General features: G+C 51.9%; 1 protein-coding gene across 1 annotated transcript; it reads right to left on the bottom strand.

The window, feature by feature from the left end:
- Nucleotides 1-3,586: 3,586 nt before the first annotated feature.
- LOC142905878 (dual specificity tyrosine-phosphorylation-regulated kinase 2-like) lies at nucleotides 3,587-15,559 on the bottom strand. The gene is made up of 7 exons (XM_076053125.1): nucleotides 15,319-15,559; nucleotides 14,499-14,538; nucleotides 11,503-11,602; nucleotides 10,052-10,212; nucleotides 9,060-9,196; nucleotides 4,597-4,743; nucleotides 3,587-4,122 (listed from the first exon to the last, which is right to left on the bottom strand). Exons 2-7 carry the CDS (start codon nucleotides 14,502-14,504, stop codon nucleotides 3,915-3,917), a joined length of 759 nt encoding a protein of 252 aa, XP_075909240.1. The 5' UTR covers nucleotides 14,505-14,538; nucleotides 15,319-15,559; the 3' UTR covers nucleotides 3,587-3,914.
- Nucleotides 15,560-15,567: the final 8 nt, after the last annotated feature.

Here is a 15,567-nt window from a genome sequence, read left to right as displayed (position 1 = left end):
GACATCTACATCTGCAGAACGTGAAGAATCAATGGCATATTCGTCTACAGAATGTGAAGGACCAGTGGCATCTACATCTAAAGAACGTGAAGAACCAGTGGCATCTACATCTACAGAAAGTGAAGAACCAGTGGCATCTACATCTACAGAAAGTGAAGAACCAGTGGCATCTACGACTACAGAACGTGAAGGACCAGTGGCATCTGCGTCTACAGAATGTGAAGAACCAGTGGCATCTGCGTCTACAGAAAGTGACGAACCAGTGGCTTCTACATCTACAGAATGTGAAGAAGAAGTGGCATCTAAATCTACAGAACATGAAGAACCAGTGGCATCTACATCTGTAGAACGTGATGAACCAGTGGCGTCTACATCTACAGAACGTGAAGAACCAGTGGCATCTTCATCTACATAACGTGAAGAACCAGTGGCATATACATCTGCAGAACGTGAAAAACCAGTGGCATCTAAATCTACAGAACGTGAAGAACCAGTGGCATCTTCGTCTACAGAACGTGAAGGACCAGTGGCATCTACATCTGCAGAATGTGAAGAACCAGTGGCATCTACATCTTTCGAACGTGACGAACCAGTGGCATCTACATCTACAGAATGTGAAGGACCAGTGGCATCTACATCTACAGAACGCGAAAAACCAGTGACATCTATATCTCCAGAACGTGAAGAACCAGTGGCATCTACATCTGTAACCAGTGACATCTACATCTGCAGAACGTGAAGAAGCAATGGCATATTCGTCTCCAGAATGTGAAGGACCAGTGGCATCTACATCTACAGAACGTGAAGAACCAGTGGCATCTACATCTACAGAAAGTGAAGAACCAGTGGCATCTACATCAACAGAAAGTGAAGAACCAGTGGCATCTACATCTACAGAACGTGAAGAACCAGTGACATCTACAACTACAGAATGTGAAGAACCAGTGACATCTACATTTAAAGAACGTGAAGAACCAGTGGCATCGACGTCTACAGAATGTGAAGGACCAGTGGCATCTACATCTACAGAACGCGAAAAACCAGTGACATCTATATCTCCAGAACGTGAAGAACCAGTGGCATCTATATCTGTAGAACTTGATGAACCTGTGACATCTACATCTGCAGAACGTGAAGAATCAATGGCATATTCGTCTACAGAATGTGAAGGACCAGTGGCATCTACATCTAAAGAACGTGAAGAACCAGTGGCATCTACATCTACAGAAAGTGAAGAACCAGTGGCATCTACATCTACAGAAAGTGAAGAACCAGTGGCATCTACGTCTACAGAACGTGAAGGACCAGTGGCATCTGCGTCTACAGAATGTGAAGAACCAGTGGCATCTGCGTCTACAGAAAGTGACGAACCAGTGGCTTCTACATCTACAGAATGTGAAGAAGCAGTGGCATCTAAATCTACAGAACATGAAGAACCAGTGGCATCTACATCTGTAGAACGTGATGAACCAGTGGCGTCTACATCTACAGAACGTGAAGAACCAGTGGCATCTTCATCTACATAACGTGAAGAACCAGTGGCATATACATCTGCAGAACGTGAAAAACCAGTGGCATCTAAATCTACAGAACGTGAAGAACCAGTGGCATCTTCGTCTACAGAACGTGAAGGACCAGTGGCATCTACATCTGCAGAATGTGAAGAACCAGTGGCATCTACATCTTTCGAACGTGACGAACCAGTGGCATCTACATCTACAGAATGTGAAGGACCAGTGGCATCTACATCTACAGAACGCGAAAAACCAGTGACATCTATATCTCCAGAACGTGAAGAACCAGTGCATCTACATCTGTAACCAGTGACATCTACATCTGCAGAACGTGAAGAAGCAATGGCATATTCGTCTCCAGAATGTGAAGGACCAGTGGCATCTACATCTACAGAACGTGAAGAACCAGTGGCATCTACATCTACAGAAAGTGAAGAACCAGTGGCATCTACATCAACAGAAAGTGAAGAACCAGTGGCATCTACATCTACAGAACGTGAAGAACCAGTGACATCTACAACTACAGAATGTGAAGAACAGTGGCATCTGCGTCTACAGAACGTGAAGAACCAGTGGCATCTACATCTACAGAACGTGAAGGACCAGTGGCATCTACATCTACAGAACGTGAAGGACCAGTGGCATCTACATCTACAGAACGTGAAGGACCAGTGGCATCTACATCTACAGAGCGTGAAGAACCAGTGGCATCTACATCTGGAGAACGTGAAGGACCAGTGGCATCTACATCTACAGAACGCGAAAAACCAGTGACATCTATATCTCCAGAACGTGAAGAACCAGTGGCATCTACATCTGTAACCAGTGACATCTACATCTGCAGAACGTGAAGAAGCAATGGCATATTCGTCTCCAGAATGTGAAGGACCAGTGGCATCTACATCTACAGAACGTGAAGAACCAGTGGCATCTACATTTACAGAAAGTGAAGAACCAGTGGCATCTACATCAACAGAAAGTGAAGAACCAGTGGCATCTACATCTACAGAACGTGAAGAACCAGTGACATCTACAACTACAGAATGTGAAGAACCAGTGACATCTACATTTAAAGAACGTGAAGAACCAGTGGCATCGACGTCTACAGAATGTGAAGGACCAGTGGCATCTACATCTACAGAACGCGAAAAACCAGTGACATCTATATCTCCAGAACGTGAAGAACCAGTGGCATCTACATCTGTAGAACTTGATGAACCTGTGACATCTACATCTGCAGAACGTGAAGAATCAATGGCATATTCGTCTACAGAATGTGAAGGACCAGTGGCATCTACATCTAAAGAACGTGAAGAACCAGTGGCATCTACATCTACAGAAAGTGAAGAACCAGTGGCATCTACATCTACAGAAAGTGAAGAACCAGTGGCATCTACGTCTACAGAACGTGAAGGACCAGTGGCATCTGCGTCTACAGAATGTGAAGAACCAGTGGCATCTGCGTCTACAGAAAGTGACGAACCAGTGGCTTCTACATCTACAGAATGTGAAGAAGCAGTGGCATCTAAATCTACAGAACATGAAGAACCAGTGGCATCTACATCTGTAGAACGTGATGAACCAGTGGCGTCTACATCTACAGAACGTGAAGAACCAGTGGCATCTTCATCTACATAACGTGAAGAACCAGTGGCATATACATCTGCAGAACGTGAAAAACCAGTGGCATCTAAATCTACAGAACGTGAAGAACCAGTGGCATCTTCGTCTACAGAACGTGAAGGACCAGTGGCATCTACATCTGCAGAATGTGAAGAACCAGTGGCATCTACATCTTTCGAACGTGACGAACCAGTGGCATCTACATCTACAGAATGTGAAGGACCAGTGGCATCTACATCTACAGAACGCGAAAAACCAGTGACATCTATATCTCCAGAACGTGAAGAACCAGTGGCATCTACATCTGTAACCAGTGACATCTACATCTGCAGAACGTGAAGAAGCAATGGCATATTCGTCTCCAGAATGTGAAGGACCAGTGGCATCTACATCTACAGAACGTGAAGAACCAGTGGCATCTACATCTACAGAAAGTGAAGAACCAGTGGCATCTACATCAACAGAAAGTGAAGAACCAGTGGCATCTACATCTACAGAACGTGAAGAACCAGTGACATCTACAACTACAGAATGTGAAGAACAGTGGCATCTGCGTCTACAGAACGTGAAGAACCAGTGGCATCTACATCTACAGAACGTGAAGGACCAGTGGCATCTACATCTACAGAACGTGAAGGACCAGTGGCATCTACATCTACAGAACGTGAAGGACCAGTGGCATCTACATCTACAGAGCGTGAAGAACCAGTGGCATCTACATCTACAGAACGTGAAGGACCAGTGGCATCTACATCTACAGAACGTGGAGGACCAGTTTCATCTACATCTGTCAGAGTGCCGAGCGTCGAAGCGAGCGTCCGCGCCCCCAGCCTGCCCTCCGCTCACCAGCTTTATGTCCCCGTGGACGATGCCCCGGGACTTGGCATAGGCGAGGAAGCGGAGGATGCCCCTGGTGTAGGCCCTCGCGATGTCCTCGTCGATGTGCCCCTGCCCCATGTCTCTGAGCAGCCAATGGAGGTTCGTGCTGTGACGGGGAGACAGAGGCGTCAGCGATGCCCCTCTCTGTGGGTCTCTGTGGGTGGTGGTGTGGTGGTGGTGAGTGGGTGGTGATGGTGGTAGTGGTGATGGTGAGTGGTGGTGATGGTGGGTGAGTGAGTGGTGGTGGTAGTGGTGAGTGAGTGAGTGAGTGGTGGTGAGTGAGTAGGTGGTGGTGGTGGTGGTGGTGATGGTGGTGATGGTGGTAGTAGTGATGGTGAGTGAGTGGTGGTGCTGGTGGTAGTGGTGATGGTGAATGAGTGAGTGAGTGGTGGTGGTGTTGGTGGTAGTGGTGATGGTGAGTGAGTGAGTGGTGGTGCTGGTGGTAGTGGTGATGGTGAGTGAGTGAGTCGTGGTGGTAGCGGTGATGATGGTGGTAGTCGTGATGGTAAGTGAGTGGTGGTGATGGCGGTAGTGGTGATGGTGAGTGAGTGAGTGGTGCTGGTGCTGGTGCTGTTCGTACCTCAACAGCTCCATGACAAGGCATTTATGTCCTCGGAAGGAGAAAGTCTCCAGGACTCTGGCAACGTTGAAGTCCACGTCGCTACGGTGGCTCTGCAGCTCCATGGACATCTGCATCTCCCTCAGCTGGTTCTCCTCTTGCATGGAGCTGCGCGCGAGTGAGCGAGTGCACAGAGAGAGACACAGAGACAGAGAGACAGAGAGTTTAGACATAACGTAGAGGAGGGATGGTGGTGATGGTGGGGAAGGGTGGTGGTGGTGTGGGGGTGGTGGTGGTAGTAGTCGTGATGGTGGTGGTAGTGTGGGGGTGGTGGTGGTGGTAGTGTGATGGTGATGGTGGTGGTAGTGTGATGGTGATGATGGTGGTGGTGGTGGTAGTGTGATGGTGGTCCGGCAAAACAACCCCCTACCTCCGTGCGGTGCCGGACGGGCAACTCTGTCGTGGAGAGTGCTGTGGGGAGAGGTCCAATTTTGATTGGCTCCTCCCCTCATGGCATATGTGTCCACCACAGGGGCTAAACGGGGGCTCTGGACGGGTGCGAGGGGCTGGTAACCCCTCCACCTTCAATTAATTACCACTAAACCACGAGTTAAACTGAAATATGTAACTAATAAGCTTGTGCCGGAGGCCCCGGGGGGCCAGGCATCTATGACGTCTCCTGGCCAAACCCCAATTGGCGGAGCCAGGAGATTGAATATCTACCCTCGGGGCTCCTCCAGAAACAACGAAAAGTCATTACGGGTGGCCACGTGGAATGTTCGAACGCTCACTGCGGAGGAGAGGCTGCCACTCCTCTGTCGGGAGCTGGACCGGTACCGCCTGGATCTCTGTGGCATTCAGGAGGTCCGGTGGACCGGCTCTGGCTCCTGCCACCATGAGGGGTGGACAGTCCTCTACTCGGGGCAGCAGACTGCCAAACAACAGGGTGTGGCTCTTCTTTTGAACAAAAGAATGAAGGGGGCGTGGGAGCGTGGCGGTGAGGTGTGGGAAGCTGTAAGTCCCAGGCTACTTTGGGCTCGCCTTCCCATCAACCGGAGGCGAGGAATGGTGGTCGTCGTTACTTATGCCCCCATTGAAGATGAACATCCGTGGAGGGATGCAGGCAAAGCCGATGAGTCAGATGCCTTCTATGACCTCCTGTCGCAGGTGCTGGCTAAAGTGGCCCCTCGGGATAGAGTCATCATGCTGGGTGAATTCAATGCCCGAGTTGGTCATGATACTGGCACCTGGTCTGGAGTGATTGGAGGGCAGGGGCCAGATCAGCTCAATAACAACGGTAGGAGGCTGCTAGATTGTTGTGCAGCCCATGGGCTTGTAATTACCAACACGCTGTTCCGGCATCGGCGCATCCACACAACATCATGGATGCATGCCGGGTCCAAGCAAGAACATCTGCTGGACTACATAGTGACGGACAAGCGGATGCGAGCCCATGTCCTTGACACCAGGACCTACCGTGGAGCTGATCTGCCCCCTGACCATCGACTAGTCATCTGTAAGATGCGCCTGCCATTCTTCCACTCCGATGGTGGGTATTCACCCAGGACCCCATTCCAACCTAAAGTGGCCTGGTCTCAGTTATCTGATGAAAGTTGCAAGCGAGAATTTCATCATCGCTTGCGGCTGGGATTGGCATCGTCCCTGACTCCTCCTGATGTCGAGGATAAATGGGCGAGGTTTAGGACTGTGACTCATGCAGCTGCAATGGCTGCTTTGGGTACGCGGTCCAGACCTCCCCAGAGACCCTGGCTGACAGAGGAGGTGTTCAGGATGGTTGAGAAAAAGCGACAGGCCCACTGTCATCGGCTACAGAATCCCACGTCAGAGAATGAGGAGGCTTACCGCAGCCTTCACTCGGAGGTTCGGAGAGCCGTGAGGCGCTGCAAGGATGGGTGGTGGTCGCGGGTTGCTGAGGAGATGGAGTCTGCCTCAGTGGCCCGTGATCACAAATCTCTATTTAACTCCATCAAAAAAGTAATCTGCAGCGCCACACCTATTACCATCATTAGGGGAAAAAACGGTGACCCAATCTCGAACCCCCAGGAACAGGTTTGCAGATTTGCTGAGCATTTCTGTGAGGTCCTGGGGGAGGGAAAATCCCTCAGCCAGGAAAACATTGTGGCACAAAGTGAGGATGACCCTGCTGAGACTGCGGTGCCTCAAATATTGGAAGAAGTCACCCCCTGTGAATGGCTGGCTGAGGTGCCATCTGTTGAGGAAGTACTGAAGGCAATCCGAAGTCTGAGACGAGGAAAGGCAGCGGGCAGAGATGATCTCCCAAGCGAAATGCTGAGGGAGGGCGGCGTTTGTGCACAGACTGCCCTATATGACATCATAACAACAGTCTGGACCACTGGACGGGTTCCGCAGGATTGGAAGGATGCCCTGGTGGTCCCCCTTTTTAAGAAGGGGGACCGCACAGACTGTAACAACTACAGGGGCATCTCACTCCTCAGTGTGCCGGGAAAGGTCCTGGCAAGGATTATTCAACATCGCCTTGCCAGGCACGCTGAGGAGAGGCTTGCGGAGTCCCAATGTGGTTTCAGGAAAGGGCGGTCCTGCACAGATGCCATATTTTCTGTCCGTCTGCTACAGCAGAGGTGTAGGGAATTCCAACAAGACCTACATCTCTGCTTTATTGACCTGGTCAAGGCCTATGATACCATCAGTAGGCCTGGGCTCTGGGTTATTCTTCGTGCTTTTGGAGTACCTGACGCTCTGCTCACGATCATTAAGGACCTTCATGATGGTGAGCGGGCCCGGGTAAAACTACGTGGCCGGGAGTCAGAGCCATTCCCTGTTAACCTTGGGGTGCGACAGGGATGTCCTCTGGCTCCCCCATTATTTAACATCTATTTTGACCACGTAGTTCGTGAAGCCTGCAATAGCTGTACCGGGGGAATCTCCATATAGTACAGATATAATGGGAGGCTGATCGACGCCCGGGTGCGGTCAAGGGATGGCTCCCTATAGCTCAACCACGTTATGTATGCTGATGATTTGGTAATAGCTGCTCATTCAGAGGAGGAGTTGGAGACGCTGCTGCTGAGACAGGAGCGTGCCACTAAGAGGTGGGGCCTTACCATCAGCCCCACCAAAACTAGCACCTGCCTGGGTATTTTGTGCCATCGGACACTCCACCCCCACAACTCTCAATCGGTGATGGGGCAGTTGTGGAGAGAGTGGAGAGTTTCCCATACCTGGGCAGTGTGCTTATGACTGGCTCCAGTTTAACAGCAGAGGTCTCTCTCCGAATCAGTCGAGCGGCAATATATTTTCATCGGTTGCATAACGCTGTGAGGAAGCTACCTGGTCTGTCGCTCCGCACTAAGCTTCAGGTCTTCTCAGCCACGGTCATTCCCTCCCTTCTCTATGCTTGCGAAACGTGGAACCCCTAATGGAACATCTTCGCCGGTTAGAAACATTTAGGCTGACCTGCCTACGATCCATCCTGGGTTTAACCAGACTGGATTGTGTGAGGAGCTCACAAATCCTTGAAAGATCTGGGCAAGGTCCCATCGGTGAGCTCCTCCGGCGGGGAAGGCTGCGATGGCTGGGTCATGCCGAAACAGCTTTTGTTCGGCCGGATTGAGGGGGCTAGGCGGGCGCGGCACGGGCTAGAGAAGAGATGGAGTGATGTGGTACAGGAGGACGTGGAGCTGAGTGGACTTGCCAATGACTGGTACCAGCGGTGTCAAGATCGGCCTCTGTGGAGGAGGCTCGTGAAGGACGCTACTGGGCAGTTGGAGGTAGTCGCCCTCCAACAACAACGGAGGGCGGAGGAGCGACACTCAGAATAACGAGCGGAGTGCCGGGTGGCTAAAGCACAGCAGGTTGGCACAGTAGGGGGCAAAGGTGGTGCATCAGCCAGTCATCTCAGTCAGTCCACCCGTGGCACCTGGGTCTGCCCCGTGACCTCCTGCCAGCGGGCGTTCGACACTTCACGTGGCCTCAGGGTGCACATAGCCTGGCACAAGCGTCGTGGTGACGTCACCGCCACTTAGTGGCGAATGGCGGTTGTTGTTGTTGTGATGGTGGTGGTGGTAGTGTGATGGTGGTAGTGTGGTGGTGGTAGTGAGAGAGGGGTGGTGGCAGTGGTCGTGATGGTGGTGGTAGTGTGATGGTGGTGGTGGTAGTGTGATGGTGGTGGTGATGGTGGTGGCAGTGGTCGTGATGGTGGTGGTAGCGAGAGAGGGGTGGTGGTAGTGTGATGGTGGTGATGGTGGTGGCAGTGGTGGTGGTGATGGGGGTGGCAGTGGTCGTGATGGTGGTGGGTGCTCGAGCGAGTCAAGTAAAGGATGTTTCAGCCATAGTTTGTTATTGTTGTCACTGTGAGTGTTAGCTCACAGTGACAACAGCAGTCCCATAGTTGGCCCATTGTTGTTGTTGACATCGTTGTTGTTGTTGTTGTTGGTGCTGCTGCTGCTGCTGTTGACTGCACCGCTGCACCAGGGCCCACTCACTTGGAGGGCGAGGCGAGGATCTTGAGCGCCACCATTTTCCGAGTCTTGTGGTCCAGACACTGCACCACCACGCCCTGTCCGCCATGCCCAATCGTCTCGTTCAGCTCGAAGCGGTAGTAGAAGTGCTCGTTCTGGACCTTGCAGGGGTCACGAGGGAGGTCACGCGGAGTGGTCATGGTGAAGGTCAAAGTGGGGTCACGGGGAGGTCACGGAAAGCATCAGGGTGAAGGTCAAATTGGGGGTCTGTGTGTGTCTGTGTGTGTGGGGAGTGGTGGTGCAGCGGTTAGCGTTACGCTGCGTTATCAACCTGGCGACCCGGGGTTCGATTCCCACTCACGGCCAACACCAACAGTGACGATTATCTGAACCGGTCCCGGGCCTCCCCTAGGTCGACTCAGCCTCAAATGAGTAGCTGGTGCGGTGTGTAAACATCGCCACTGGGGAGACAAAGGCGGTCGGGCGTGGTGCTGGCCACCCACCCCCTCGTGTAACGTTCTGGCCTTCATAGGTGCTCGCTAACAGCACTTGCCCCTACAGTCTGTGAAGGCTATATAGGGGATCTTTGTCTTTGTCTTGTGTGTGAGTCTCACAGGGATGTAGTTGTGTGTGTGTCTGTGTGTGTCGGTGTGTGTCTGTGTGTGTCTGTGTGTGTCTGTGTGTGTGTCTGTGTGTGTGTGTCTGTGTGTGTGTGTCTGTGTCTGTGTGTGTCTGTGTGTGTCTGTGTCTGTGTGTATGTGTCTGTGTGTGTCTGTGTGTGTCTGTGTTTGTGTGTGTGGCTGTGTGAGTGTCTGTATGTGTCTGTGTGTGTCTGTGTGTATGTGTGTGTCTGTGTGTGTCTGTGTGTGTGTGTCTGTGTGTGTCTGTGTGTGCGTGTGTGTCTGTGTGTCTGTGTGTGTGAGTCTCACAAGGATGTAGTTGTGTGTGTCTGTGTGTGTGTGTCTGTGTATGTGTGTGTCTGTGTGTGTGTGTGTGACTGTGTGTGTGAGTCTCACAAGGATGTAGTTGTTATCGTCGTCGTCATATCCTCCATTGGCCACGCCCCCTCGGCTTTCCTCCTCCCCCTCGTCCAAAGTAAAAAACCAAACCGCGTCCATGGCGGCGAGCTCCAGCTTCTGGCGCTTCGTCAGGGAAGTCTTGAAGATACGCTGGATCGCTGCACACGTGACAACAACAACATCAGCCACAACAACTGAAGCTATCAACTTGTTTTGTATACACAAACCGCGCTATGCCCCCCCCCCCCCCAAAGTGGCTGGTGTCATCATCATCGTCGTCATCATCACCGTCGTCATCATCGTCATCATCATCATCGTTATCATCACGTGGCAGACAAATGCTCTAAACGCATTTTTCTACAGACTCAAAGAGACCCACAGAGACTCATTGAGACCCACAGAGACCCACAGAGACTCATAGAGACCCACAGAGAGCCACAGAGACCCACTGACACCCACAGAGACTCACAGAGACTCACCAGAGACCTTTACTAATGCAGAGGAGTCAAATGGAAACGTGTCGTCAGGTGTGCCGTCCGGCGCGATGGCGTCACGAAACGTGACGTCATGCGCGCCGGGCGGCTCCATGACGTCACGTCTCCCCTTGGTATAAAAAGGGGAACCCCGTGACGTAGGCGGGGTCGTTGCTGGAGCCAGGGCTCGGAGTAGGGTGGAACGGGGGGAGCCAGGGGCAAGAGGGTAGGAGTAGGGGATAGCACAGCGTACAGGGCTGGAGGTGACCGCGCTCCTCGGTCGGCCGGGTTGGCTGAACCCACGGTCGGACGCAGAGGAGGCAGCACGGGGCAGCCGGCTGTGACGGGGGGGCTAGTGGGACGTAGCCCGGGACCCCTGGGGAAGTTGTTACACCCTCGTGTACTGTAATAAGCTTCGAGTAAACTTACGGCGAAAGCCCCTAAACCTCCGAGTCGTCGGGAACCCTTCAACGCTAATGTAGACCCACGTGGCGGTACAGGTTGCATCTACGAAAGTTAAACTTCTTTTTGGGTCTGGGTGTCTCTGTGGGTCTCTGTGTGTCTACGGGTGTATCTGTGTGTCTCTGTGTGTCTATGAGTGTCTATGGGTGTATGTGGGTGTCTATGAGTGTCTCTGTGTGTCTATGGGTGTCTCTGTCTATGGTTGTCAGTGTATGTCTATGGGTGTCTCTGTGTATCTATGGGTGTCTCTGTGAGTATCTCCCCGCTCAACATTTAGAGGAATCAACATCACCACGCTTGTATCCAAGTGTTATTTGGCTGCTGCTATGCATTTCCACGCGACAGCGACAATGATGATGACGACGATGATGATGATGACGACGATGATGACGGCGATGATGATGACGACGATGATGATGACGATGATATCAGCCCACTTGGTTGAGCTGCTTTGATCTGAGCTGCCATCATTCTTAGACTTTGATGATTCTCCTGCTCCTCTCTCGTTCTTACCTTTGGGTGATTTGGGGCGGATTAACGTGGAGCTGGCGGTCAGCGCACTCCACCTGGTGATAGGCGGAGGCTGCCTCCCGCTCGGTCCAGCTTGCCTCGTCTACACGCACACAAATTCATACATACATACACAACAACAACCGCCATTCGCCACTAAGTGGCGGTGACGTCACCACGACGCTTGTGCCAGGCTATGTGCACCGTGAGGCCACGTGAAGTGTCGAACGCCCGCTGGCAGGAGGTCACGGGGCAGACCCAGGTGCCACGGGTCGACTGACTGAGATGACTGGCTGATGCACCACCTGTGCCCCCTACTGTGCCAACCTGCTGTGCTTTAGCCACCCGGCGCTCCGCTCGTTGTTCTGAGCGTCGCTCCTCCGTCCTCCGTTGTTGTTGGAGGGCAACTGCCTCCAACTGCCCAGTAGCATCCTTCACGAGCCTCCTCCACAGAGGCCGATCTTGACACCGCTGGTACCAGTCATCGGCAAGTCCACTCAGCTCCACGTCCTCCTGTACCACATCACTCCATCTCTTCTCTAGCCCGTGCCGCGCCCGCTTAGCCCCCTCAATCCGGCCAAACAAAAGCTGTTTCGGCATGCGGTGGCTGGGCATGCGGGCTACATGACCCAGCCATCGCAGCCTTGCCTACCGAAGGAGCTCACCGATGGGACCCTGCCCAGATCTTTCAAGGATTTGTGAGCTCCTCACACAATCCAGTCTGGTTAAACCCAGGATGGATCGTAGGCAGGCCAGTCTAAATGTTTCTAACCAGCGAAGATGTTCCATTAGGGGGGTCCACGTTTCGCAAGCGTAGAGAAGGGAGGGAATGACCGTGGCCGAGAAGACCTGAAGCTTAGTGCGGAGCGACAGACCAGGTAGCTTCCACACAGCGTTACGCAACCGATGAAAATATATTGCCGCTCGACTGATTCGGAGTGAGACCTCTGCTGTTAAACTGGAGCCAGTCATAAGCACACTGCCCAGGTATGGGAAACTCTCCACTCTCTCCACAACTGCCCCATCACCGATTGGGAGTTGTGGGGGTGGAGTGTCCGATGGTACAAAATACCCAGGCAGGTGCTTAGTTTTGGTGGGGCTGATGGTAAGGCCCCACCTCTTAGTGGCACGCTCCTGTCTCAGCAGCAGCGTCTCCAACTCCTCCTCTGACTGAGCAGCTATTACCAAATCATCAGCATACATAACGTGGTTGAGTAATAGGGAGCCATCCCTTGACCGCACCCGGGCATCGATTAGCCTCCCATTATATCTGTACCATATGGAGATTCCCCCGGTACAGCTATTGAAGGCTTCACGAACTACGTGGTCAAAATAGATGTTAAATAATGTGGGAGCCAGAGGACATCCCTGTCGCACCCCAAGGTGTACAGGGAATGGCTCTGACTCCCGGCCACGTAGTTTTACCCGGGCCCGCTCACCATCATGAAGGTCCTTAATGATCGTGAGCAGAGGGTCAGGTACTCCAAAAGCACGAAGAACGACCCAGAGCCCAGGCCTACTGATGGTATCATAGGCCTTGACCAGGTCAATAAAGCAGAGATGTAGGTCTTGTTGGAATTCCCTACACCTCTGCTGTAGCAGACGGACAGAAAATATGGCATCTGTGCAGGACCACCCTTTCCTGAAACCGCATTGGGGCTCCGCAAGCCTCTCCTCAGCGTGCCTGGCAAGGCGATGTTGAATAATCCTTGCCAGGACCTTTCCCGGCACACTGAGGAGTGAGATGCCCCTGTAGTTGTTACAGTCTGTGCGGTCCCCCTTCTTGAAAAGGGGGACCACCAGGGCATACACACACACATACACACACACATACACATATACACACATATATACACATACACGCATACACACACATTCATACATACTTACACACACATACACACATACACATTCATACACACACACATATACACAGACATACACACATACATACACACATACATACACATTCCTACACACATACACATTCATAGATACATATATACACACACATACACACATACACACACATACATACACATTCATACACACACACACACATACACATTCATACATACATATATACACACACATACATATATATGTATATATGTATACATATATGGGTGGTGTTTGTAAGTGTGAGTGGTGTTCACAGGTGTGGGTGGTGTTTGTAAGTGTGGGTGGTGTTTGTAAGTGAGGGTGGTGTTTGTAATAGTGGATGGTGTTTGTAAGTGTGAGTGGTGTTTGTAAGTGAGGGTGGTGTTCGTAAGTGAGGGTGGTGTTTGTAAGTGAGGGTGGTGTTCGTAAGTGAGGGTGGTGTTTGTAAGTGAGGGTGGTGTTTGTAATAGTGGATGGTGTTTGTAAGTGAGGGTGGTGTTCGTAAGTGAGGGTGGTGTTCGTAAGTGAGGGTGGTGTTTGTAAGTGTGGATGGTGTTTGTAAGTGAGGGTGGTGTTTGTAAGTGAGGGTGGTGTTCGTAAGTGAGGGTGGTGTTTGTAAGTGAGGGTGGTGTTTGTAAGTGAGGGTGGTGTTGTAAGTGTGGGTGGTGTTCGTAAGTGTGGGTGGTGTTTGTAAGTGAGGGTGGTGTTTGTAAGTGTGGGTGGTGTTTGTAAGTGTGGGTGGTGTTTGTAAGTGTGGGTGGTGTTTGTAAGTGAGGGTGGTGTTTGTAAGTGAGGGTGGTATTTGTAAGTGTGGGTGGTGTTTGTAAGTGAGGGTGGTCTATGTAAGTGAGGGTGGTGTTTGTAAGTGTGGGTGGTGTTTGTAAGTCTGAGTGGTGTTTGTAAGTGTGGGTGGTGTTTGTAAGTGAGGGTGGTGTTTGTAAGTGTGAGTGGTGTTTGTAAGTGTGGATGGTGTTTGTAAGTGTGGGTGGTGTTTGTAAGTGAGGGTGGTGTTCGTAAGTGAGGGTGGTGTTTGTAAGTGAGGGTGGTGTTTGTAAGTGTAGGTGGTGTTTGTAAGTTAGGGTGGTGTTCATATGTTGAGTGGAGGGGGCCACGCCTACCTGCATGGCGTTGCTGTGCTCCGTAAATCTCTCGGCGTCTCTGCGTGGAGAGTGGAGAGTGGGGAGAGTCAGGCAGAGTTCAGTAGAGGGCGATTGCACCGCTACCACGTGGACTCACATTGTTAGCACGGACTCACGCACCACAAACCCACATCCTCACCACGAACCCACCAACCCTCACCAAGAACCCACATCCTCACCACGAACCCTCACAACTCACCACAAACCCACATCTACACCACAAACCCTCACAACTCACCACAAACCCACATCCTCACCACGAACCCTCACAACTCACCACAAACCCAAACCTACACCACGAACCCTCACAACTCGCCACAAACCCACATCCTCACCACGAACCCACACAACTCACCACAAACCCACATCCTCACCACGAACCCACACAACTCACCTCAAACCCACATCCTCACCACTAACCCACACATCAAACCAAGAACCCACATCCTCACCACGAACCCACACAACTCACCACGAACCCACATCCTCACCACGAACCCACACAACTCACCACGAACCCACACAACTCACCACAAACCCACATCATCACCACGAATCCACACAACTCACCACGAACCCACATCCTCACCACGGACTCTCACAACTCACCATGAATCCTCACCACGGACACCCACACTCACCAATAAGCCACAATAAGGACCCACACAACTCACCACGAACCAACACTCTCACCAAGAACCCACACAACTCACCACGGATCCACAACACGGACCCACACAACTCACCACAGACCCAGACAACTCACCACAGACCCACAACACTGACCCACACAACTCACCACGTCAATGGCTTCAGCAGAAGGTGCTCAGCGATTAGGATGATGAAGAATCTGAAGATGTCGACGCTAAAGACGAAAAAGCAGCCGCCTCCTTCACGTCCGTCTCGAACTGTGACGAGCCACGTGGCCACGTGACGTCACCGATGACGTTCAGTGCGAGGGAAGTGACCACGCCCACGCCAAGCCACGCCCACGCGGAGCCACGCCCCTGCCGAATGACGTGGATAACGCGGCCACGCCCCCGGCAGC

This window comes from Petromyzon marinus, chromosome 59 (genome assembly GCF_048934315.1).
Source record: "Petromyzon marinus isolate PM22_M1 ecotype Great Lakes invasive population chromosome 59, UKy_Petmar_22M1.pri1.0, whole genome shotgun sequence".
Lineage (NCBI taxonomy): Eukaryota > Metazoa > Chordata > Hyperoartia > Petromyzontiformes > Petromyzontidae > Petromyzon > Petromyzon marinus.
Note: the sequence above shows the minus strand (reverse complement) of the source record. Positions and strands in the feature narration are given on the sequence as shown.